The sequence below is a fragment of the Mustela nivalis genome (genome assembly GCF_964662115.1).
Source record: "Mustela nivalis genome assembly, chromosome: 8".
NCBI classification, from domain to species: Eukaryota; Metazoa; Chordata; class Mammalia; order Carnivora; family Mustelidae; genus Mustela; species Mustela nivalis.
In genome coordinates this window covers 33,798,180-33,823,817 of record NC_139027.1, presented here as the reverse complement: position 1 = coordinate 33,823,817, position 25,638 = coordinate 33,798,180, and the positions used below count along the sequence as shown (strand labels likewise).

At 36.4% G+C, this 25,638-nt stretch overlaps 1 protein-coding gene across 5 annotated transcripts in view; it reads right to left on the bottom strand.

The window, feature by feature from the left end:
* Nucleotides 1-25,638, bottom strand: part of EML4 (EMAP like 4) — a 155,958-nt gene that overhangs the window by 27,912 nt on the left and 102,408 nt on the right. For all 5 annotated transcript variants that reach the window (XM_082743281.1, XM_082743280.1, XM_082743282.1 and 2 more), the window contains 11 exons: nt 25,190-25,313; nt 23,788-23,937; nt 22,782-22,851; nt 21,352-21,462; nt 19,309-19,404; nt 15,072-15,206; nt 14,826-14,961; nt 5,220-5,371; nt 3,034-3,159; nt 2,818-2,949; nt 2,047-2,114 (listed from right to left, as the gene is read on the bottom strand). In XM_082743281.1, coding sequence (XP_082599407.1) covers nt 2,047-2,114; nt 2,818-2,949; nt 3,034-3,159; nt 5,220-5,371; nt 14,826-14,961; nt 15,072-15,206; nt 19,309-19,404; nt 21,352-21,462; nt 22,782-22,851; nt 23,788-23,937; nt 25,190-25,313 — 1,300 coding nt within the window. The remainder of the gene's footprint in view (nt 1-2,046; nt 2,115-2,817; nt 2,950-3,033; nt 3,160-5,219; nt 5,372-14,825; nt 14,962-15,071; nt 15,207-19,308; nt 19,405-21,351; nt 21,463-22,781; nt 22,852-23,787; nt 23,938-25,189; nt 25,314-25,638) is intronic.

Genomic DNA, 25,638 nt, shown 5'->3' with positions numbered 1-25,638 from the left:
ACACACACACACACACACACACCAGCTTCACTGAATGAAGCGGTGTGTCTTAATGATCCAAATCCCTCTAGCCCTTGAACTCTATTCAGTGTTTCATTCCTTTGTATATATAGTAAATGTTTCTAAAGTATGTCAGCAGTGATTTAACCTTCAAAGATAAACTTTCCTTACAATATTTCTAAGTAATGCTACCAACACCATAAGCACATGTCAAAGACTATTAATGGAGTAGTGGAAAGTAATCGATCAGCTTTGGAACCATATAGAATCTGAGTTCAAATCCTAGCTCAATCACAAGTGGTAAGCTCTATGGGTCTTGGTTTTCTGTCTGTGCAATGGAGAGATCAATGAATATTTTGTTGCATTCTTATGAAAGTTTAAAGAAATACATAAAAATAACTAATAAGCTATATAAATAAAAATATATAATACAGATTTATAAATAAATAAATATATATAAATAAAGAGATAAATAAAAATAATTAGTCTTAACCTCAGCATTTGTGGTATTTGCTCACCTACACAAAAACAGACTGAAGTGAACTCATTTGTGGCTTTCTGGAAACAAGTTTAATACTTTAGTTCAGGTTGCTTTTAATGTGCTTAACACTTTTTTTGTAAAAGGGAAAATAATTCCCTTCAAATCCTACAAAGTGACCTGACATACACCTAAGTTGAAATAATAATCTAATAACAACATGCATTTTGGAGAAATCTGAGATAGTAACACTGTCAATATTTCCAAGTTTTCACCAATTACTCTCTCCCTCCCTAGCAGTCTAATTCTAAAATTCTCTTTTAGACTCAATCAAATAGCATCCATGTTTCAAAGTTTATCACTAGAGACCTGTTTTTTTCATCATTTTTTAAAAAAGTAGGCTCCACATCCAGTGTGGAGTCCAACACAGGGCTGGAACTCAACCCTGAGATTAAGAGCTGAGCTGAGCTCAAGAGTAGATGCTTAAATGACCTGAGCCCCGAGGCATCCCTTCATGATCCTAGATTTTGTAATGCTGTATAGAAGGAACTTGAGTGTTTCGATTTTCTAGAGGTGTTCTTTTGTATCCAACAACCAAAAGGAAATACTTGCTATTAAAAAACTCCAAATGACTAAATTAAGATTTAAATGAACTGATTTGAAATATCTGTCATATAAACAAAAGTGTTTATACTGTGTTCACAATAGTTTCACCTCATCAGAAATCAGCACTCCACATTTTCTACAGGTTTAACTTTTGGAAATTTACTTCATATTTTCCTTCTGCCTCTTTAATAAATTATTTATGGATGAAGTCTATTTCCTATCAGAGGCAATAAAAAGAACTCTATTAAAAATACAGATAATAAATATGTGTTGTTACTTAATAACCTTAGAAAGGTACTGTATAAGGTCTGTAAAGACAAGTAATTAGTAACAATTTCAGAAAATATACCTTTATAACCTATCTGTGTAACATTAAAAGAAAAAGATGACAAAGGCTAAAGAAAAAATGATTTATAAAAGCTCGACTGGGTTATTTCAGTTTCAGTTCCCTTCCCTAAAAGAAAATGAGGAGAGAAACTTTCTGACACCATAAAAAATTCTACAAAGGAGGGTTCAAGTTGGCTGAACTATCGCCTTTTGAATGAAGCCTATCCTAATCACTCTTATCTTTTACAACTGCACACCCTCCCAAACCCTCTGGCTCAGTGTCCCACCCCCACCACCCTCATGGCTTTAAACATTTTCTAACTTAGTTAGAATATTTATTTTTTATCCTGTTTCCACCCACACACTAAATATGTGTGCTCCCCATAGGCAGGGATTTTTGTTCTGCACGCTGATGTAGCCTGAATGCCCACAGTAGGGCCTAACAAATGGCAGGTGCTCAAGAAATAATCACTGAACAAATGAATGAGGCTACATAACAGATGAGAGCAACAAGCATATTCGTGTGCCACTTAAAAAAATTAGTCCTCTAAATCAGATTGAGAACATTCTTGAATAAAGATTAAACATCCCACCACTTCAGATTACTCAGCTCACATTTCCCTTCAAGACCCTACCTGCCTGAGTGCGTTCCTATGGCCACCACTGTGCCACTTGGATGAAAATCTGCACAGTGTCCTGGTTCCTAGAAGAGAGACAGACAGTTGGGGAGTACATGTGAAAGTCTCCCTAGATCTATGGGAATAGTGGCAAAAACATTTGAAAATAATTGGTTTCATATTAACATGGAGTTCTGATCAACTTTCTTGTAGCCAGTGAAAAATATCACATTGATATGAGAGGAAAAAGAATTTCAGAGCAGGAAGGGGTATGTTGGCAAAGTGGCAAGGGAAAAGGACAGCCAGCTTTTGGCTAGGCAGTGGAACAATAAGGATAATAACGACAAACATGTATACAGTTCTTTAGTCTGCAAAGAACGTGTATACACCTTTGGGCTAGAAAAGGCTGATGTCTGGGTTGGGTAGGGAGGAAATACAGTAAGAGATCAACTCCAAAAGAAGATAGTAGAGTCTGTTAGTGAGCAGCGCTTACTGAATCCAACTGCAACACCACCAGAGGCCCAAACATTTCTGTAACAATCCTCCACAAATAGGTCAAATCTTTTTTTTTTCTACTGAAACGGAAAAATTGAGCTTTTGCCCTAATTTGCTTCTTCAAAGTAGATATATGTACACTTCGTGACTAAACATTCTCCCCTTACCTCATCCACTTTACTAAACTACACACTTGGTTTTAACCAATGCTGAGTCCTTTTTCCTTTGCTGCTCCCAAATGCCGGTTTAGGCAGTTTTCGTGGGGGGATTATGATCACATTTTGCTTTACTCACATCTACGAGCCTGGTCCATTCTAGCCTGTGTTCCACTGAGTTCCACATGCACACCTGTCTGTCCTGAGCACATGTCAAGAGCAAATCTTTGAAGGGATGTGTGGCAAGACCCCAAAGCTCATCTGTATGACCCTGAAATGAAATAGACCCATTGTTATAAGAAACAGAGGGCATCATAAAAAATATTCAGTTAATGGTTAAGATCATACATCTTACCTGTACTTCTATTTGGAAGCCATCATTAAATGTTCCCCGCAAAATGAAATTTCGTGATGTGCCTACCAAAAATTGATCTGCCTTTCCTTCTGCTACAGCTCTGATTGTTCCATAATGATCAGGAACCTAAAAAATAAATTTATAGTCACCCTACACATAACATGTATTAATTACTACCCGAAGACTGCATTTACAGCTGTAAGCAACTATGGGATAATAAATGGCAGAATTCCAAATCTGAAAGTCACAGGGTAATATTATACTAGGAAGTTTATTTACTCAATTACATTTTATTATACAGAAGTTATAATGCATTATCAACATTCTTTGCTTTAGTCAATTTAATTTATATTTTATATGATTTCAAGAGTTCAGTTAGGTGTAGGGGAAAAAGTTTTATTAGACCACATAAAAATGTGGTCTGGTTTTGTTTTTTACTGGTTGTTATTTGGGTTACATCATTTAGCTGAAGACAAATTTATCTATAATATGGGGAAATAATTATATATACTCTACCTATTCTTGATTGTTGTAAGGATAAAAATTTAAGAATAACACAAGGAAGATTTATTTGTTAACTAAAAAGCAATATATTACAAAGTGTTATAACTATCTTTCATAGGACTCCTTGGGAGATCAATCTCATTTAATGCACTACACGTTATACCCTCAGTGAATAGTGTATTAATAAGATAATAAGCCCAAGCAATGACTCTGAAATAATGCAATTCTTCTTTATGAAGGAGGACCCAAAGCGACTCCTCAAAGCACAAATAATTAAAGCCCAAAGGTAATCCAAACTGATGTTAGAAATGGCAAAGGGGATGAACAGATGGTGCAGCTTTTGATTACAAAGGATATAAAAGTTATCTGTGAATAAAAGAAATAGTAAAGGAAGTTGCATTTTCATTATGAACCTAAGGTTGTGATAAAGTGACTCTTTCAACTTCTTGTCTGTCTTCTTGGAAATAAAACCCAAGAGCATTATACTGTTGGGACCCTCTTTTTTAAGAAAAGATTTTGTCTGGGGACGCCTGGGTGGCTCAGTTGGTTAAGCAGCTGCCTTCGGCTCAGGTCATGATCCCAGCGTCCTGGGATCGAGTCCCACATTGGGATCCTTGCTCCGCAGGGAGCCTGCTTCTCCCTCTGACTCTGCCTGCCACTCTGTCTGCCTGTGCTCGCTCTCCCTCGCTCTCTCTCTGACAAATAAATAATAAATTTAAAAAAAAAAAAAAAAAAGAAAAGATTTTGTCTGGAAAACACATTATGTGTTGACAATAGCATAAATTCAAAATTTAAATCACCAAAAAAAAAAAAAAGAAGAAGAAGAAGCAATAGTAAACTGTGAAATTTGCCCTTGTTTTGAGAATCACTGACCTATAGAATGCTATTATTAACCATTTTACTTCCAGAGACCTCAATGCAAGTAGCAAACTCCCTGCAAGCACAGAATACTTGTCAGGTGTTGTGGATACACTTGGTGCAGGATATGAAGCAGACATATACACAGAGAGCGATTATCATTAAGCCCACTGTTTAAAAGATTATTTTCAAGTTTTAAAATCAAACTGGTTATTTTTTATACCTTAGAGGTAGATACTGTATCTGATGAATGTTTGCTGAATTTTAAAGTCTGCATGGTTATATTTTTAGATCAGTAAAAGATAATCTCAGAAATAAACAAAAACTGCTTAGTCTGCCCAATATATAATATATATGTATATTTATTCTTTCCAATTATTTTGTTTAATAAATGGTTCTTTTTCCTTTCTTTTTCTTTTTCTGAGAGAATGAAATGATAAAAATGTGCACCAGTTAGGAAAAGAATAAATGAAACAAGATGGGATTGGGAGGGAGAGAAACCGTAAGAGACTCTTAATCTCACAAAACAAACTGAGGGTGGCGGGGGCGGGGGGGGGGGTAGGGAGGCGGGTAGGGTTATGGACATTGGGGAGGGTATGTGCTATGGTGAGTGCTGTGCAGTGTGTAAACCTGGTGATTCACAGACCTGCACCCCTGGGGCCAATAATACATTATATGTTTATTAAAAAATTCAAAAAATTTTTGAGAAAAAAAAAAGTGTGCATCAATTTCCCAGGAAAGTGTGTTAACTTATTATGGGATGAAAGACAAGCACTTAGAAAACTTAACATGTTAAAATTTTCATGTTTCGTTTTCATCCTTACCTCTATTTCTCTTTCAGGATTCAGATCATGATCCCACAGAATTATTTTTCTGTCTTTCCCACCTCCAGTTAATAACATCCCATTTCTCATTTGACAAAGTGTAAATACACTGCCATCATGAGCTTTGATTTGCTTGCTGATCTGATAAACACCTAATAAGATGAGAGAAAAAAAAAAAAACACCAGTGATATTTTCCATCACTTTAGTGTCTTTTTGGAAGAAAATTTTAATTACAGACTGAAGAATCAAAAGGTCCTCCTTTTGCATTTATATCGATATTCAGTTACTCTGAAAACATTTCAAAATAATTCTTACAAAAAGATATAATTCCACAGACAACAGAGGATACATTAGCTTCAGAACTTACTATCCCTGGGGCACCTGGGTGGCTCAGTGGGTTGAGCCCTGCCTTCGGCTCAGGTCATGATCTCAGGGTCCTGGGATCGAGTCCCGCATCGGGCTCTCTGCTCAGCGGGGAGCCTGCTTCCCTCTCTCTCTCTCTCTGCCTGCCTCTCTGTCTACTGTGATCTCTCTCTGTCAAATAAATAAATAAAATCTTAAAAAAAAAAAAAAAAAAAAAAGGACTTACTATCCCTTATAATCATCCTACATGGTAGGCAGGGTAGGTATTACTCTCCTGATTTTAGAGCTGAGGACACAAGTCTTCAATGTTCCCTTAAGCTTTCCAAAAAGTCTTCATTTCCTACTGAGGTAACAGTCATAATATTTAACATTTAATAACCACTGCTGGGACACCTGGGTGGCTCAGTCAGTTAAGTATCTGCCTTCGGCTCAGGTCATCCCAGGGTCCTGGGATTGAGCCCCTAGTCAGGCTCCCTGCTTCTCCCCCTGCTTGTGCTCTATCTCTCTCTCTGGCAAATAAATAAAATATAAAAAATAAATAAATAACCACTGTTCATGTGGAGGCCCTCTGCTCTGCCAATGACTGCCCCTTTTGTTTGCTAAAAAATGGAGGACTGGGAAAGGTACGGAGGTGGAAATGGGCACTAGTAGCCTAGAACAGTGGCTTTTGATCAACTACAGAAGTATTAAAAACTGGTCTGGCTGAACCAATGTGATGGCTGAATGACAGCCCAGGTTTCTTATATGTCCATAGCACTTTACCCAGGAAGGAACAAGGCAGGCTCATAAAAATATATTTTTAGTAAAGTCCACGTAGACATTAAAAAAACAAAATACATACACATGCACACGTACACACACACATACAATTGACCACTGAACAATACAGGGGTTAGGTGTACCAACTCCCTGCACAGTCAAAAATCTGTGTATAGCTTTAGACTCCCCCTAAACTTACTACTAATAGCCTACTGTTGACAGGAAGCCTTACCGATAATAACAATAGTTGATTAACATATTTTGTATGCTGTATGTATTAAATATATATTCTTCCAATAAAGCTAGAGGATAAAATATTATTTTTTAGAGATTTTACTTATTTACTTGTCATAGAGAGAGAGAGAAAGCACAAGAAGGGAGAGCAGCAGGCAGAAGGAGAAGCAGACTCTGTGGTAAACCAAGGAGCCCCGATGTGGGACGCGATCCCAGATGTGGGACGCGATCCCAGATGTGGGACCGATCCCAGATGTGGGACTGGATCCCAGGACTCCAAGATCATGACCTGAGCCAAAGGCAGTTGCTCAATGGACTGAACCACCCAGGCATCCCTAGAGAAAATATTATTAAGAAAATTGTAAGAGGGGCACCCAGATCGCTCAAATTGGCTAAGTTTCACTCTTGGTCCTGGGGTTGAGCCCCACAATAGGCTCCCTGCTTAGCGGGGAGTTCACCTCTCCTTCTCCTTCTGCCACTTCCCCCCATCCCCTGCCCTTGTGCCTTTTCTCTCTCAAATACATAAAACCTTAAAAAAAATACATTTACAGTACTGTAAAAAATCTGCATATGAGTAGACACATGCAATTCAAACCCATCTTGTTCAAGGGTCAGCTATGTATGTATATATGTGTGTATTATTTTATATGTAATCAGATACTCTTTTTTCCTTTATATTATTTATTTATTTAGTAGGCTCCACATCCAACATGGGCTTAGATGCATGACCCCGAGATCAGGAGTTTCATACTCTGACAGAGGCAGCCAGGCACCCATCAGACCCTCTTTCTTAAGGGCAAGGGTAAGATTTTCGTACAAAAACTATAACCACTTCATTTCCTGAGAACTCCTTCTTTGGTATTCATGATACCTTAATTCAGTGAACCTCTTTATCTGGCTAGTGAGGCTGGAAGAGCAAGAGTAAAAGCTCTTTGGAAAATACCTTGTAGAATCAGTCACTAGGTTAAAAATGGGAAGGTAGCACCTTGTTTAAATATGGCCAAAGTGGGGTGCCTGGGTGGCTCAGTCGCTAAGCATCAGCCTTCGGCTCAGATCATGATCCCAGAGTCCTGGGATTGAGCCCTCCATCGGTCTCCTTGCTTGGCAGGAAGCCTGCTTCGCCCTCTCCCCCTGCTGTGTTCCCTCTCTTGTCAAATAAATAAATCTTAAAAAAAAAAAAATGGCTGAGGTAAATAAGTAGATCTTAAATCACTTGGAATAATAAAAAAAAATTATAGGTTTAAAATTTACTCACTGAGAGAAATGGGTGAAGGGGGTTAAAAGGTTCAGACTTCTAGTTATAAGATAAAAAAGTTCTTGGAATTAAACGCACAGCATGGTGACTACAGTTAACAATGCTGTATTATAAATCTGAAAATTAAGCTGCTAAGAGAGTAGGTCTTAAAAAAGTTTTCATCAAAAGAAAAATCTGGGGGTGCCTGAGTGGCTCAGTGGGTTAAGCCTCTGCCTTTGGCTCAGGTCATGATCTCAGCGTCCTGGGATCGAGCCCCGCATCAGGCTCTCTGTTCAGCAGAGAGCCTGCTTCCCCTTCTCTCTCAGCCTGCCTGTCTGCCTACTTGTGATCTCTCTCTGTCAAATAAATAAATAAAATCTTTGGGAAAAAAATTCTCTAACTATATGAGGTGATGGATATAAACAAAACTTATTGTGGTCATCATTTTGCAATATAAACATACATCAAATCAAATTATTATGTTATATACCTTAAGTGTATACAAAATTATATGCCAGTTTTATCTCAATAAAACTGAAAAAAAATTCACTTTCTAAAATTGTTCATCAATGGAAGAATGGATAACAAAATATGATATGTTCATAATATGTAATATTATTTAGCCATAAAAAGGAATTGAGATACTGATACATGCCACAACATGGATGAACCTTGAAAACACTAAGGTTCCAATAAAAGAAGCCAGTCACAAAGGACCATATATTGTATGATTCAGTTTACACGAAATGTCCAAAACAGAGACCTCCACAGAGATCAAAAGTAGACAAATGGTTGCTAGAGGCTGAAGGGAGGGAGAAATGGGAAATGATTGCTAAGGGGCCCAGAGTTTATTCTGGGGGTGATAAAATGTTTAGAAATTAGGCAATAGTGATAGGTATATAACTCTGTGAATGTACTAAAAATCACTTTATTGTATATTTTAAAAGGGTGAATTTTTGGTCTGTGAACTGCATCTCAATAAAGCTGTCACTGAGATTGTTCACTTTTACATATTTATTTGAGCTACCATTATATTTAAAAAATTAACTGAAATTTGTAGGGCCTTGGTATCCTTGAAAAAAGAATGCTAGAGCAGAATCTAAAAATTACTCAGTGTGCGGGAGCTAGTGGTACAGATATTTAAGAGATGGGTATATTTGGTAGGGAGAAAGGAAAGTGCTTGCCTGATTTGGAGTAGAGCTTGCTCGAATGTGCAGAGCTGGGAGCAGAACTCCAACAAACTTGCTATTCACATCAACAGCCTCAGGTCACATCAACATTTATCACCTAAAAATACTTTAAACACTGAATACCACAACTGTGTCCAATACGACAGACAGCCAATTATCAATCATGAGAGAAAAGACATATGAGAGATGTGAAATCTTTTTCTCTTAGGTAGGCTCCACGCCCAGAGTGGAGCCCAGTGTAGGGCTCAAACTCTTGACCCTCAGATGAAGACCTAAGCTGAGATCAAGAGTTGGACGCTTAACCAACTGAGCCATCCAGACACTCTGAAATATGAACTTTTTATTTTTATTTTTTTTAAAGATTTATTTATTTATTTGACACAGACAGAGAGAGAGAGAGAGAGAGATCACAAGTAGGCAGAGAGGCAGGCAGAGAGAGAGGAAGGGAAGCAGGCTCCTCCTGAGCAGAGAGCCCGATGCGGGACTTGATCCCAGGACCCTGAGATCATGACCTGAGCCGAAGGCAGCGGCTTAACCCACTGAGCCACCCAGGCGCCCCTGAAATATGAACTTTTTAAAGAGTATTGCTGGCCAGGGCGGGGGAGCAAAGGCCTTACTTTCTAATGCACAGTCAACAAGAGAGTCTGAAAGTACCATGGAACCAAGAAATTACAAAAAGCAGAAATGTGGACTTTCATGGACTCCACGAAAATGTAGAAAAGTGCAATAGTTTTTCTGTTTTAAATTCAGTCTTCCATACTTCCAGATAAGACAACCTTATTAAACACTTAAGATCTTCCTAGAATGATGGAATGTTAGAAAGCCAAAAATAAATCTGAGACACAAATGCTCCATCAAGAATAAAAATATCTAGTAGTATCAGCTCCATGACATTTCTACTCCCAAACTTCCTACCCTATGACCTTTATTTCCTGAGGACCTAATATTGAGATAAAATTTCTGTGTTTCAAATTTAAACATAGTTCCCTTTAGATAGTATTTACCAACAAAACCAACCATCGGTCAAAGATTTCTTTCTCATAAGCCTATATTTCTGACATTCCAATTTAAGTCATGTTTGAAATACCTACCAAGAAAAATAATTATCCTTGAATTTAAAATGGTGTTTCTTAGTCCCTTAAAGGAATTTGGCAGAGTTAAGAATAATGGAAATTTAATGATCTTGTGATATTCTCAACTTATAATCCCCCCACTTAAAACTTATGAATTACTTCATAAAAGAAAAATCTGAATTTCCTCATATAGGTAAGAAATAAGTACCTTGTACTCACAGGATAACAGATAATGCTGGAACAACCTAAGTGTTGACCATCAGATGAACTAATAAAGAAAATGTAATAATACACACATATAAACAATGGAATAAAAAAAGAAGGAAATCCTGTCATTTGTAACAACATGGATGAGCCTTGAGGGTATTATGCAAAGTGAAATAAGTCAGACACAGAAAAACAAATGCCATATGATCTCACAAGTAAAATCTAAAAAAAATGAACAAACAGACTGGTGGTTGTCAGAGGTGGTGGTGGGGGAAATAGGTGACAATGGTCAAAAGGAAGAAATATCCAGTTATAAGATAAACAACTTCTGGGGATGTAATAATGTACAGTACAGTGACTGTAATTAACAATACTATATTGTATATTGAAAGATCCTGAGAGTAAATCCTAAAGATTTGTGGTAATCATTTGGCAAACATACATATATCAAATCATTATGCTGTATTCTTTATGAATCACTTATGAAATAATACTTCTACCATCCAAAAATGTCCCTCTATCAGATATGTTATCACAGTATTTTTGGTTGAAAAGGCTTCCAGCCACGGATGCAGAAATACATATTAGGGAATATGCAAAACGGGTCAATCTATTGTAATTTTGGGCAAGAATTTAAAAATGGAAACTTTGAGTGTTCTGATCTAAGCTTATACATTTATTTCACTACATTCATCAAACGGAAACACTGAAATTGTTCCCTGTCAGAAAGAAACAAAATTCTTAGGAAGTTTGCCCATAACAGGATCATAGCAGAGTACAACACAGTCCATTTCATGTACTCAACAGTTCACAAAGATTAGATTTCCTATTTCCTGTATGTTCACATGCAGATTTTCTTGGCACAAAGGCAAAGCCACAAGTTTTTTAGACAAAAAAATGAAATAAAGATCTCTCCCTGCCTCCCATCTCAGCATGCATTAAGGCTAATGAAGGGTACATTTACACCCAAATTCTGCTTAGTGTTGGAGGATAATATGTCAACAATTTAAGTCACTGTTTTGGTAGACAATGGTAGACAATGCTGTTCCTCGTATTTCTAATACTGAGCAAATAAGTCCAGGAAAAAGAAAATAGAGATGAGTGGGAAAGGTAGTTGATAGTATCACTGTTCTTTTTTCTTAAGAATCCTTAATCCAGGGGCACCTGGGTGGCTGAGTGGGTTACGCCTCTGCCTTCAGCTCAGGTCATGATCTCAGGGTCCTGGGACTGAGCCCCGCATCCGGCTCTCTGCTCAGCGGGGAGCTTGCTTCCTCCACTCTCTCTGCCTGCCTCTCTGCCTACTTGTGATCACTATCAAATAAATAAATAAATAAATAAAATAAAATAAAAAATAATCCTCAATCCACTGCCATCCTTCTTGTGAATTTTGAACCTAAACAAGACAAAAGAAGCTCAAGGATGCATGGCCAGTGATTGAGATCGGGATCATTGGTAATACAACTAAAGAATTAATTTCTATCCAATTCACCCACCAAACTTGGGAATTCAGCTGAATGGATATAGAAAACACTGCTGTAGAATATATCCCCAAAATAATAGTATAAAAATCTGCACAATCGTAAGAAATCTACAAGGCTACAAATTCCACTTTTTCATGAAAACAGTTTTCATCAGGACCACTCAACTTTTATTCCTACACTAACACCCAAAGTTAAGATTAAAGTCATTCCCTTAACGAAATGTTTAACAAATAATCTTTAAACAGCTAGTACCAAATGTCAGATATTGTGTTAGTCCCGGGAAAGTCTACTGGGGAAGACAGACATGTAAATTAGGGCTTTCTTTCTCAGCAGAGAAACAAGGATTCCCTTATTCACAAGTTATTTGTGGTGATTTCCACAGTCTAATTTAATGCAGAGACTCCAGGGAGACAAAGGGAGTTGTTTCAGTGTGTTTAAGGTGAGGTGAATGAATTAGAGAAACCAGGATGTATGTGCTGCTCTGCCACTCCCCAGAGGGAATGTCTCAGGAACGCCACGCTGGTTCCCTGTCAACCTCCACCACTTTTCTTGTGGATTCTCAAGAGTCTGATTGGTTTAGCTAGTTTTCTTTCTGCTGCTACAACCTGTTGCTGCTAATAAAGAATCTCTTTCTGTTCCCAGCCCACTGATCTTAGAACAAGGTTTCTAATTCTTCTCTCATAACCTTCTACTTTGAAGGAAGCAAATATTATTTCAGCTTTATTTTTCTTAAACAGTAAAGAAAAACGGGGTTGAAAAAAAGGCTATTTTCAGTGCCGTTCCTTTAATTTTTTCATCTATCATTGCAAAGGGCAAAGTGGATTGTGCGTTTGGGTGCAAATGGGACTTAAAAATATATGTATGTACTGCAGTACCTGAATGGCTCAGTTGGTTAAGCATGTGCCTTCGGCTCAAGTCATGATCCCAGGGTCCTGGGATGGAGCCCCTGCACTGGCCTCCCTGCTCAGCAGGGAGCCTGCTTTTCCCTCTCCCTGTCCTTCTGCCACTCTCCCTGCTTGTGGTCTCTCATAAGCGCTCTTTCTCTCAAATAAATTCTTTAAAAAAAAAAAAAGGTATTTATATTTCTGAGGACAACCAATTTGAGGTAAAGATAAAGAAATGCCAAGGCCCACTACAAGGACTGGGAAGATGGGCTATAGTAAGAAAAAGAAGGGGACCAAACTATGAGTTTATTCTTTTTCACTCCTCTCTTCCATTTTTATAACATGGACATGCACATTGTCCTCACAGAAATTCTCAGACCCAGCTCAAGGGAGACTGAACCCTCTAGTCTGTTGCTATGTTGGGGAAAAAGGGAGGAGAAAGGGAGGAGATGTGCCACAAATGTGGTAAATAGGATTATCATTCTTTTTTACTATACTATAAATAACTATTAATCATCAGCTGTTAAGATCTTTGGAAGCAGGCTTGAGAATCAGTAAGGATAGTTTTAATAACTAATTATTTAGAAAATAATACCTCTAAGTTTATAAGGTTTTGGTTTTATTATTCATTTATTGTAAGTCCAATATCCACAGATAAGACAAAAGTTTCAGGAGGATCCCAATTCCAACAAGTAGAACTCTAAAGTAACAGTCTGATTATGTGATGTTTTATTACATTACTAATCTTCTTCAATACATTAAAAATAAAAACTTCAAGTCTTTAAGAGAGTTGCCTTTACTGAAATCAGTGTCATCCTGCAAGACCATCCCCCTACTCCCCATTTACCCACATAAGGTATCTGAGCTCCTAAGGCTCCAGTCTCAGAGTAAGATGGAGGCTCTTGCTCTTCTTCAAGGACAATTCTTCCTCATATGCCCAGTCCAGGTATTCTCATCTCTCTTTAGCCTCCTCTTCTTTACCGGCAATTCCCATTTTACTTTCAGGCTGTAGGAAACTTTAGAGAGACTACTGACACTAGTAACTCTCTACTTCCCATCCCATTTTCATCTTGGATTCTCAAAATTCTCCATTTTGAGACTGGCCGCACTATACTTAGATGTTTGGGGGCCTTATTGTTCTATTGATATTGCAAATTACTAATGGTCGATTCTTGGTTTTTATTCTTGACTTCTCCAGAGCACTGATAATCCTGGAAACTCTCCTCCCTTCTTCAGGGAGGGAGTTAACTTTTTTCTTTTTAAATTTCACTTCTGTAATCCTTGGAGGGTCTTTTTTGGTTATCTAACTGGGGGATTAAGGACCCCTGGCCTCTTAACTCTTCTACTGTGGTGAGCTCAACAACCAGTTTAAAGGATTCTTGTGTATAACTCAAAAAACTCTGCATCTTAATCCCTACTTAAATTATCCATTACTTAGTATATATTAAACTGACAGTAGGAATTATAAAACACTACAATTTTTAAAAACACATTTTCTGTGGTACCTGGGTGGCTCAGTCAGTTAAGAGACTACCTTTGGCTCAGGTCATGATCCCAGGGTCCTGGAATCAAACCCCATATTGGGCTCCCTACTCACTGGGGAGCCTGCTTCTCCCTCTCCTGCTCACTCTGCTTGTGCTCTCTGTAAAATAAATAAAATCTTAAAGATAAAATAAAATAAATAATAAATAAAATAAAATGGAATTTCCTTCAAATTGGCTAGCTCTTGTCTCTGTTAACTTCTACAAACTGATTCACATCCTGGATGCCTCACATTCATACCCACCCTTCTGCCTTCACTTGCACTGTTTCCCTAAACTGGGATCAAGGTTCCATATCTTTTTTAAGTCTTGTACATTCATTATGGTGTAGCTTACATATCATTTCTTCTGTGATGGCTTCACAAAACACTAATGATCAGGACGATTTCTCTCCTCATCTTTATACTGCTTAAATTAACATATAACTGTTATCATCTCTACTTTGTATTAACCTCCTAAAAGGAAAGTCTGGGTATAGTCAAATGTAGGTTATACATGTTCAGTGAATAACTGTAAGGAATTTAATTTTTAAAAATAGATCATCATGAAAAACCTTAAAAACAAAAGGCATTGGGATGAGTAAGGCAACAGCAAGACACGTGCATTTAAAGTGAGGACTTTGATGTGGGAATACTATACCTTTAGGCCCTTTCCCGGGGGTGGGTTCTACAGTAGTTTTGCTCCATATAAGTATGACTCCACCAGAGTCTCCAGTAAGAACATCTCCATTCCCCAAGAATGCTAAACACTGCACAAATTTTGGCTTTTCATATTTCTACAATGAAACAACGAGAATTTTCAGTTTTCCTTTGGCATAATGTTTGTTTACTCAACAATTAAAAAAATCAAAGTTTTAAAATGAACTTGCAACATTCTGATCCTTACCCCAAAAATTCCCTGTTTTCTTGTTAGTGAATTGCCACTCCAGGTCCAGAAAAAGATATGAGATTTACCACAGGTTATTATGGTATTTGCATCTGTTGGATGGAACTCCACAGCCAAAACAACTTCATTTGTTGTCTGTGGATAGAGAAATAAAGCTTTAGATGAATATATATCTTTATCTCCATCAAATACCAATTACAGCTACTGACAACCAAAGACTGGGAAACATTTTGAGAAAACACCTTTTCTTCGAAGACCAACTTTCCTGAAAAATTTTAATAGATTTTTCGAATGATTTGAATTTAATGTCCTCATACTACTGTATCATCTTTTATGTTATTTATATATAATAACTGCACTAAAAAGACATAGAATTAGTTTAAGATTCTTTTAATTTTTTATACATTCAGGTAAAAGTACACTAAAACTAGCAAATGCAAGAGCCATGTACATTCTATCATAAAGACAGACAGTCATTTTGACAGGGAAAAAAAAGTCTTCTCTTTCTTGGTACTATTACTATTGACCAAGAAAATATTACTGATTTAGAGATTCATCATCAGGCTGAGGGTTTATAAAGTAGATGCAGAATGGTCACTACTGATACCTATAGAGTAATGGAGAAACAAAAAACTAAGATGTTTTATGCTCTTTCCTCAAAAAAGACAAAAAAGGATAGGAGTTAAGTTTAAAAGAACTAGAATGAGACGGTAGAAGAAAATAGGCATGAAAGCCACAAAGGAATTACAAATATAATTTTTTCACTGAAATTACTGAATTATCAAATGTTTTCTGGCAAAAGCACCTATTCAAACTTAACAGTTTGCTTGCACAGCTGTTTATTGTTAGCTGTTGTTTACTTGTAGGGTGAATATTAACATCCATTTTTAAGAAAGATTTATTATTTTTAAAAAAGATTTTATTTATTTATTTGAGAGAATGAGAGAGCTAGAGAGAGAGAACATGAGAAGGGGGCGAGTCAGAGGGAGAAGTAGACTCCCTTCTGAGCAGGCTGCCTTATTCGGGACTCAATCCTGGCACTCCAGGATCCTGGCCTGAGCCTAAGGCTTAACCAGCTGAGCCACCCAGGCACCCCAGATTTATTTTACAGAGACAAAGCACATGAGTGCATACAAAGGTGGGGGAAGGGATAGGTGGACAGACTCTTCAAGCAGACTCCAACAAGGGCTCCATCCTGTGACCATGAGACCCATGATGGCCCATGAGATCATCACCTGAGCCAAAACCACTACTGACTGAGCTACCCAGGTGCCCCCTTAATGTCCATTTTTTAACTTTAAGAACTTCATGTCAATGAATTAATCTCTTCTAGAGATGACTAATTTTTGTTTTGTTATTAACATCATCTTTAAAATTTACTTTGACCCTAGAATACTTTACTTAATTTTTTATTAATTTTATCAATTTTACATTAATTTTTATCAATTTTATCAATTACATTAATTTTATCAAATTATATGTACAGAAAAGTACTCAAATCCTAAGTACATAGCTTGAAAATTTTCACAAACTGAACACACCTCTGTACAGCATCTAGAACAAGAAAAAGAACAATTTCTAACATACCAGATACCTAAAAACTTAGATACCTTTTCTAGACACTATCCCCTAGGTCTGCTCAAGTAACTATGATCCTTTTTATAGCAACATAGATTACTCTGTTTTATTTATTTATTTATTTATTAAAAAGATTTTATTTATTTATTTGAGAGAGAGACAGTGAGAGAGAGCATGAGCGAGGAGAAGGTCAGAGGGAGAAGCAGACTCCCCATGCAGCTGGGAGCCTGATGCGGGACTTGATCCCGGGACTCCGGGATCATGACCTGAGCCGAAGGCAGTCGTCCAACCAACTGAGCCACCCAGGCGTCCCTACTTTGTTTTATTTAAATGGAATCATACAGAATGTACTCCTTTGTATCTGACCCCATTTTATCTACATTTGTGAGATTCAGTTCATATTGGTGCATATATTGTAATTTGTTCATTCTCATTGCTGTACTGTATTCCTTTGTATGTAAAGATCCCATTGTTGATTTATCCATTCTCCTACTGATTGGCATTTGGGTAACTTCGTTTTGTGGGGCTACCATTATTTTTGATTAGTTGTCTTTTGGTCAACACATGGATATACTTCTGTTGGGTTTATACCTAAGAGTGGAATAGGAGGGCAGAGGTTATACAGGTGTATATGTTCAACTTTAAAAGGCAATGCCATTTTCCAAAAATGGCTGTGTTGATTTCTGTGTTCAACATACAACAGTGTATTAGAGTTCCAGTTACTTCACACATCAAACTTGTTATTTTTGTCTACTCTTATCGCTTCATATTTCCACACATACTCAGCTTGTCAACTTTTGTTAAAATCATGCTGGGATTCTGACTATGTTGAGCAGAAGTAATATCCTTATATTTTCTTCTATCCATGATTATTATATATTCCTTCATGTATTTATGTCTTCTTTAATTCCTGTCAATAGGTCTTAAAGTTGCCTTGTTGAATTTTAAATGTATATAGATGAACTATCTATGTACCAACTCTCCAAATTTCTGTGACTTACGCAAAAAATAGAGCTCATCTACAGTGGGAGAGAGTAAGGTCAACACAAAAGAAAAGGAGGAGAGAGAAGAGAATCAGTGATGCAGTCCCTGAATCAAGTCATTCCTGAGACAAAATTCCCCTCTGAACTTTTCTAGATGTGTTTTTTCTCCTTAACCATGAATCAATAAATTCTCTTCATCTTTAAGTTGTTTTGCAGTCACCTGCACTGGGAAGAGCTCTAATACAGACATCTGGGATACAAGGAACTTCAGTGTGACAAGCAAGGGGGAAAAAGTTTCTAGCTTTCACAAGTAGGTGAAGTGTAGTGGGAGGTGAAACAGGTTGAGGGCTAAGGAAGATGACTAGTGCAGAATGGGAAATGTTGATTTTGATTTACAGGATAGGACATTCAAATAAAGATGCCTAGCAGGCAACAAAAAATATAGGTTTAAGTGTGGGACAGAGATCAGGGTTAGAGTTAATTGATATGGGACACAGCAGACAGTAATTAAGGACGTAAGAGCATACATGATACCAATGGAGGACATGGGATACAACTCTGAAGAATACCAACATTTAAGGTCCTGGAAGATCAGACCAGCAGGAGGAAAACCACAACACTTCATCTGGTAGCCTTTACTACAAAGGATCACACCCATTTCACTTCCGTATAACATCCTCATGTTTCAATGTTAAATTACTTTTATGGCTGAAAAACAATCTACATCCTCATTTGTATTTTTCAAGGTTTGAGTCTTCCTGACATGTCATATTCTTTTCAAGCATAATCAATCTACCGTTTCTTTTAAAAGATTAACTTACACTATTTAAAAGAATCTCTTTTTGACCAACAAGCTGAAAGCCTGAAGCTTATACCAAACAAAATTGTTGAGAGAGAGAGAGAGAGAGAGCACGCACACAACTAAAGAGGAATGTGATGTTATTTAAGAGTACAGCAAATATGTCATAGGCTTTTTATAGTCATCCTGTCACTCTGAATCTCTCTGAAAGCCTGTGAGAGGGAGGCCATTTCTACCCATATGAACATAGCTGCAATGTTAAGCTTATATTCTTCTCTTATAAGTTATAGACTGATCCACACAAAGGGATCAATCCTATTCTACAACAATTATACATGCTGTAGCATTTTATGTAACAACCCCATATATGTAATCAAGACCAAAAAACTTACTGTTACATATGCTTTTTAGTTACGTGAGTCATATTCCTAGGATGAATTTTTTCCTTAGGGTTTTAAAACTTTAAAGACTGAATGAAGTAACAAATTTTGTTAAGGAAACTAGGTTGAGTATTCAGAGTTAATTCTGAGATGAGATAACCATCTACTTTGGCATTTCAGTAGCACAATGTGTCTGAAATATCACTGGAATTTGGTTGAAGGTACTTGACTATTTTATCTTAAGAATAGTTTAAAAATTGACCTCAGGATCTATAGATACTATCACAGAAACTACAGACCATAAATAAGTGTTGTTTAAAAAAAATAGATTAAGAATGGTATTCTTAGTATCATTAGAATGATGGCAATCAATAAATCAAATGGATATGGTCAGTTGGTATGCTTTTACAACTTAAGGATATGCAATATACTTCCAAAGATCAGCAAAACAAATAATGTATTCTAAAAAATAATAATTAAAACTTCTTTTGATTTACCTTTATTTCTGCTCCTTTTGATTTTTTCTGCCAATCCCATACAGTAAGCATATGCTCATTGGAGTCATCGATAACACATAAATGAACACCTGAATCCTAAAGAAAAGCCAAATAAAGGCATTTAAAATTTTCAGTTAAGTTTGACTTTCTAAGAAGAAATACCGTTTTATTAAAACTGCCAACATTAAGATAATCCCAAATCCCTTAAACACACAGCTCCTTCAAAGAAAATGATTATACTCTTTCCTGACTGTATTCTTTTTAGAAATATAATGAAGACTCCTTAAAAAATATTTTCTACTTTTAATTTTTTCCCCAGGTTAGTTTCTACTTGCTATCTAGTTACTTCTGTTATTCAGAGATAGCAATTTAGTTTTCCATGATATAGCTGACTTACATTAACATGAATAAATGGGATAAATAATTATTTTATTATCCTTTAAAAAGTTCTTTTTTTAAAGATTTATTTATTTATTTATTTGAGAGAAAGAACATGGGTAGGGAGGGGCCAAGTGAGATAGATGAGACAATCTCAAGCAGATTCACCACTTAGATGTAGAGCCCAATGCCTGAGATTATGACCTGAGCTGAATCAAGAGTCAAACACTTAACTGACTGAGCCATTTCAGGCGCCTCGCTTTTCTATCTTTCTGAAACCATTTTCATTCACATAATTTAAGTCTCCCAGTTTAAGAAAAAAAAAATGTAGATATTAAAAAGTATTTGTTTTCCAGTAGCATTTGCAATATATGCCTAATGACATATATGGGAGAAAGAAATACCGTGGAGAAACGTAAGAGATAATGATGAAGGACAGAGCTTGCTCTCTTCTTTTTATCTTTCTTTTAGCCTGTATTAGAACAATTACCTAAACTAGGAAAAGTTAAGAGTATGAGACAATCCAAGATAGTCTTAACACTATAATAATGATATCAACAAGATGACAACAGTTCCTGCTACAGAAATTTAGGGGTGAAAAGGGGAATATAAGTCCTTCAGTCCATTTATCACCCGTCTTACAATTCTTGTCTCACAGGACCTCTGGACCTTCAGTACCTTCAAAGCTAGTGAAGTTCCTATGTCCACCCAAATTTATCTTTCCGTTCTAAAAATGTCCTTTCTGCTTCCATGTCCCACAAAACTCCCATAATCCATAATAAACCTGCTAAGAGCTAGGAACTGAAGAGGTATGAATACATACATATATCCTAAAGTATGAGTGAGGGCCAATAAAATCTGGAGATGTGTATTTGAAACTTAAAATCATGGATCCTAAAGTGTAGATCTCCTGTATACTCTATAACAATTGTATATAATTCAAGAATAAATAGAATGTTTCAATGGATAATATCCCTCTATCATTTTCCCCTCAGGATAAAGCCTCAAGGTTTAGATAGGACTGCTAGATACTGAATTTTAAACTCAAGTTGTCATCAATTCAAAGCCAAGATAATTCACGATTTTATTGAGTACAAAGGTCTGATTTTTAAAAAAGATTTTATTTATTTATTTGAAAGAGAATGAGAGAGAGCATGAGAAGGGGGAAAGAGCGAGAAACAGATTCCCGACTGAGCAGGGAGCCCAATGTGGGACTTGATCCTCAGACTTCAGGATCATGGCCCCACAAAGCTCTGATTATTTCATTTGCTCCAACATGACCTCAAGAAAAGCCAGTATTTGTGTGGAATTGGCCAACTTTCATGTCTGAATTTTCTAAATAAAATATATTTCCATGATTCAAGCTGAAGCAAAAGCACATCCTACTGCTTATTTCAATTATACCATGCTATATATATATTCCTCTAACCATTTCCTGTTACTATAGGAATCCTATTTCAGACAGAACAAAAGTATAATTAAGTATAACAACCTGTATCCCATTTAAACCAAATACTTTAGTACCTAGGTTAAAATGCTGGCCACTGCCAAGCAACAGCTAACAATTCAGAGCTAGCACTTTCTGTGAACACACACACATACTGAGCTTATTTTCTTTTCTGCTTTTTGCACTGCTTGCTTACTTCTTTAAAAATTGTTACTTACTGCTTTTGAAAAATCCAGGCATCCTACTCCCCGCTCAAAGGTCCCAAGTCCAATAATTTGCAGTGTGGATAAACTAACTGAATCCCACACTCTGACATGGGGTTGCAGAGGCTGCAAAGACAAGGGGAAAAACATAAGACAGCAAGACTATTTGGTATTCAGTGGGTGCAAATAAATACTGCTACCAAACAAAACTGTCTGCCATCTCTAAAAAGCAGTAGGGATGGAAAAACATCTAATATAAACCAGCTACTACATTAGACATGACCCCAAAGAATCTTGAGGAGGTATTTTCTTCTCATACTATGAACATAAGAAAATAACAAATGATAATAATAATAGCAGAAAATGATTTAGTATTTACTATGCTGTAAACTATTCTAAGTACATGTATTAATTCATTTAATCCTCACAGTCCCATGAAATATGTACTATAATAATCACCATTTAACAGATTAGGAAATGGAGATAAAGAGATTTGAATAACTTGCCCAAAATTATACAGGATTTTTTTTTTTAAAGATTTTATTTATTTATTTGACAGAGATCACAAGTAGGCAGAGAGGCAGGCAAGAGAGAGGAAGGGAAGCAGGCTCCCTGCTGAGCAGAGAGCCTGATGTGGGGCTCGATCTCAGGACCCTGGGATCATGACCTGATCCAAAGGCAGAGGCTTTAACCCACTGAGCCACCCAGGCGCCCCCAAAGTTATACAGTTATTAAAAGGCAGAGTTAGAATTCTAACCCAGGCAAATTTGCTCTGGATACTTTGCTTTTAACATTACCTTAATTCCGGGAAAATAATACCTTTTTTTCCTAACCAGTGTCCAATAAATTGCTAAACAAACAGTTCTTAAATAGAATTTGAAACCGGAAGGGGCCTCAGACTCATCCAATATAACCATTCTAACTCCTTTTCTTTAAATAAACTCAAGCCAGAGAATGTCATGGGTACAGTCAGACACATGTTAATCAGTCATCGATAATACTCTCTGTTGATCCTTACAAGTAAGGGATTTATTACATAAACCAACTTAATAATATTGAGTAGGAACTGAAATTTTTAAAGTGTTATCAGTTCCAGTCACACATAAAATCAAATCCATCAATGTAGTGAAATTTTACTATCTTTTGGCAAACACTGATAAATTACACTAAGTTAAAAAAAAAAAAAGTAAGAAGCTTCTGAGTTCTCCCAATTTTACAAGTAAATAGTCCCCTTAGGGAGAGTATTTCCTTTTAGAGAAATATTTAAGTAGTATGATTCTCTTTTGTTTTTTGGGATGTTCTTACATTCTACTATTTTTTCCCTCTTATGCTAGAGATCCCTTAGCAGCATTTAAAAGAATGAAATAAGCAAGCCATGGTTAAAATTATAGTCAATTCCATTCTAATGGCAACATCACTGGTACAGCATGCAGAACAGAACTCACCCTTCCATCTTTATCCACTCCAGCTATCTGTCCAGTTGCGATCCTAATTTTGTCAGGATGTACAGCAAGGCTAAAACAGCATTATTAACAACAATTTTAAATATGGGAAATGTGAAAAGGCTGAAATATGCCTTAGTAACAACATCTGTCAAACATTTTTCAGTTTTCAATCATTAAAAAATTCTCACCGTGACTTATCTGATTTTCTTTAGCAAATCAACCACCTAAGTTTTGACCATACTTTTTCTTCCTTTGGTCAACTAAAACAGACAAATTAACGGAGCAGTAAATTTACATCTGTGGCAGGATAACTTAAACTGTCTTCATCTGTTCAAGTTCCTTTCTAATCTTGCACACGTGCATGAGGTCAGATGGTTTTATCCTACTGAAGATGCAGTACTGCACGGTACAAATGTAACCTATTACAACGACAGCATTTTCCCCGTTCGCTGTATCCTTACGCATTATTATTGACTGAACAGTTCTTCCATCATTTCTACTTTTCTACAAAGGAACACAGTAAACATAATACCTCCAAACTTTTAAAATTAAGAGTTCTTAATGCTGAACTCTTAGAAGTCAAATATGAAGCAAGAAACTCTTAAGAACAAACTGAAAATAGTGCAGCATATATGCCCCCATTTTTCATGATAAACATGAGACCAATAAAATTTTTAAAAAGATGTCTTCCTGTCTATATCTAGACTCTTTATACATTTTGAAACCAAGGGATAAGCTCATTAAGAATGTAAATTTTTTGTTCTTAGTATGTATTGCTCATTACTTTCCAGAAGAGTATCAATTTAAATAAGAAACAAAAGTGCTTTAAAAGTTCCACTACAACTTCCCCATATTAAAATGCCACTTTTCAAATATATCGTACAGAATGCCTTTAATATCCTTAACATCTGAGCTCTCCACAAGAAACCATTTCTGAAAAAACCAAAATTAAGAAGAAATGCAAAAATGACAAAGAAAAAAAAGATAAGTGTTCAATGATACCAACCATTTCACACAGTCTGTGTGACCCAGGTAGTGTCGCTGAGTTCTCTCCTCATAATTAAACAGTACTACTACTGATGCTATGAAATACACTATTTCTCCGGTAGGAAGAAGGTAAACATTAGCACGACAGTCCTTTCCTCGATAACCGTATCTTAAACACAAAAGTCAAGGTTTTTAATAAACACAATTTTTAAGGTGTAAACTAACAAGCTTTTCATGGATACCAAGGGGCATGAGAAAAGTATAAAGAAAACAGGAATGCATCAGAGCTAGGAAACTCAAATTCTGCCACTATCCAAGGTGCAATCCCGAGTTTTTAACGTGCATAAATCCTAGTTTCCTCATTCCCCAGACAAATACATATTGAGTTCCTAACATGTGTCAGGCACAGACTGAACATACAGTTCTGAACAAAACAGAAGCCTGTGTCCCTGAAGATTATGCTCTCTCAAAGATGACTAAAACAAAAACCAAAAATATCATTAGAAATTGTGGAAAGAAAAGTAACAGTATCCCAGGAGAAAGTATAGAAGGAACACCTAATTTAAATGGAGAGAAAGTGAGGAGAGGCATCAAAAGAAGCACTGAGAAAATGACATTTGTGTTTGACCTAAATAAGGAGTAAGACAGCCAGGCACAGTTCAGCAGGCAGAGTGTTTATTAAAAAGTTGTACAGAATTACAGGATTGGTGAGTTTTCCCAAGGTAATTTCTACAGAAATGAGGGAATGAATGAAAAGATAGGGGAAAGAGTGTAGAGGAGCATGGAGGCAGAAAACAGAGTTCAAACTACTAGCTCCATTCTGCTTCATGAAGTTTCTCAAAGGTTCTAAGAGAAAAATTTCTAAGTGAAATTAAGGGAGCTCTTTTAGATAGACATTTTTTTACAAAGTCTGGCTGAGAAGTTAATTCTGGAATTAGCATCAATCATATTAATTTGAGCTTGTAATAAAATAATTTACATTATTTCGCAAGTTATAAAATGCTTAACTGATGTTTCCTTATTTAATTCTTACAACAGCTCAGTAAAGTAGGAGTTATTAACCTCTTTTTATATGGGAAGTAAGGTTCATTGGGGGTGGCAGAGCTGAGACTCAAACACTAGTCTTCCCATTCCAGTCCAATGCCTTCTCTACCACACTACAAGTAGCTGCCACGATGTTCATACAGTATTGCTTGTCCTATCCAAAGATATGAATTTGGGTGGTTTTAAATTGCTAAGAGCAAAATATATATAATATGTGAAAGATGAGAAGTAACATTTCTTTACTTTCTCAAGTGGTTGTGATATTACATTTATTATTTTTTTTGTATAAAGATAATTGTGATAGAGGTTAGGTAAATGAATTTTTCTTAAACTAAAGACAAAGCAAACAAAGTTGCTGTCACAGCAGAGAAGGATACACCCACTCCAGTTTCAGCTTCTCAGGAGGCAGTTCTGTTCTGATGTCATCATAGTTTTCAACATCAGAAGGAATGAACATTGTAATTGGCCGACCTCGCATAAACATTTTAACATATTCTCCTTCTGTTGAAACACAAGACAAAAGTTAAGTCAATTTTCTGAATAATCATAGAAAAGTGGATTACTATGGTGATATAGTAAGAACAAGACAAAAAATAGCTAGTTCCTAGTTCTATTCTTATTATACATAATTATTTTTATATAAAGACCTTGTCTAAACATTGTAGGAAAAACTACTGGTCATTTCCTTAAATGAGAATAACTATTTCACAATTAAACTAAACTAAACTAAACAAGAAGGCCAGGAAAGCTGAGGTAGAAAATGGGAAAAAAAAATTTTAATGAAAGTTTTCCTAACAGTTGAAAATAAGAAACAGATTATCAGGGC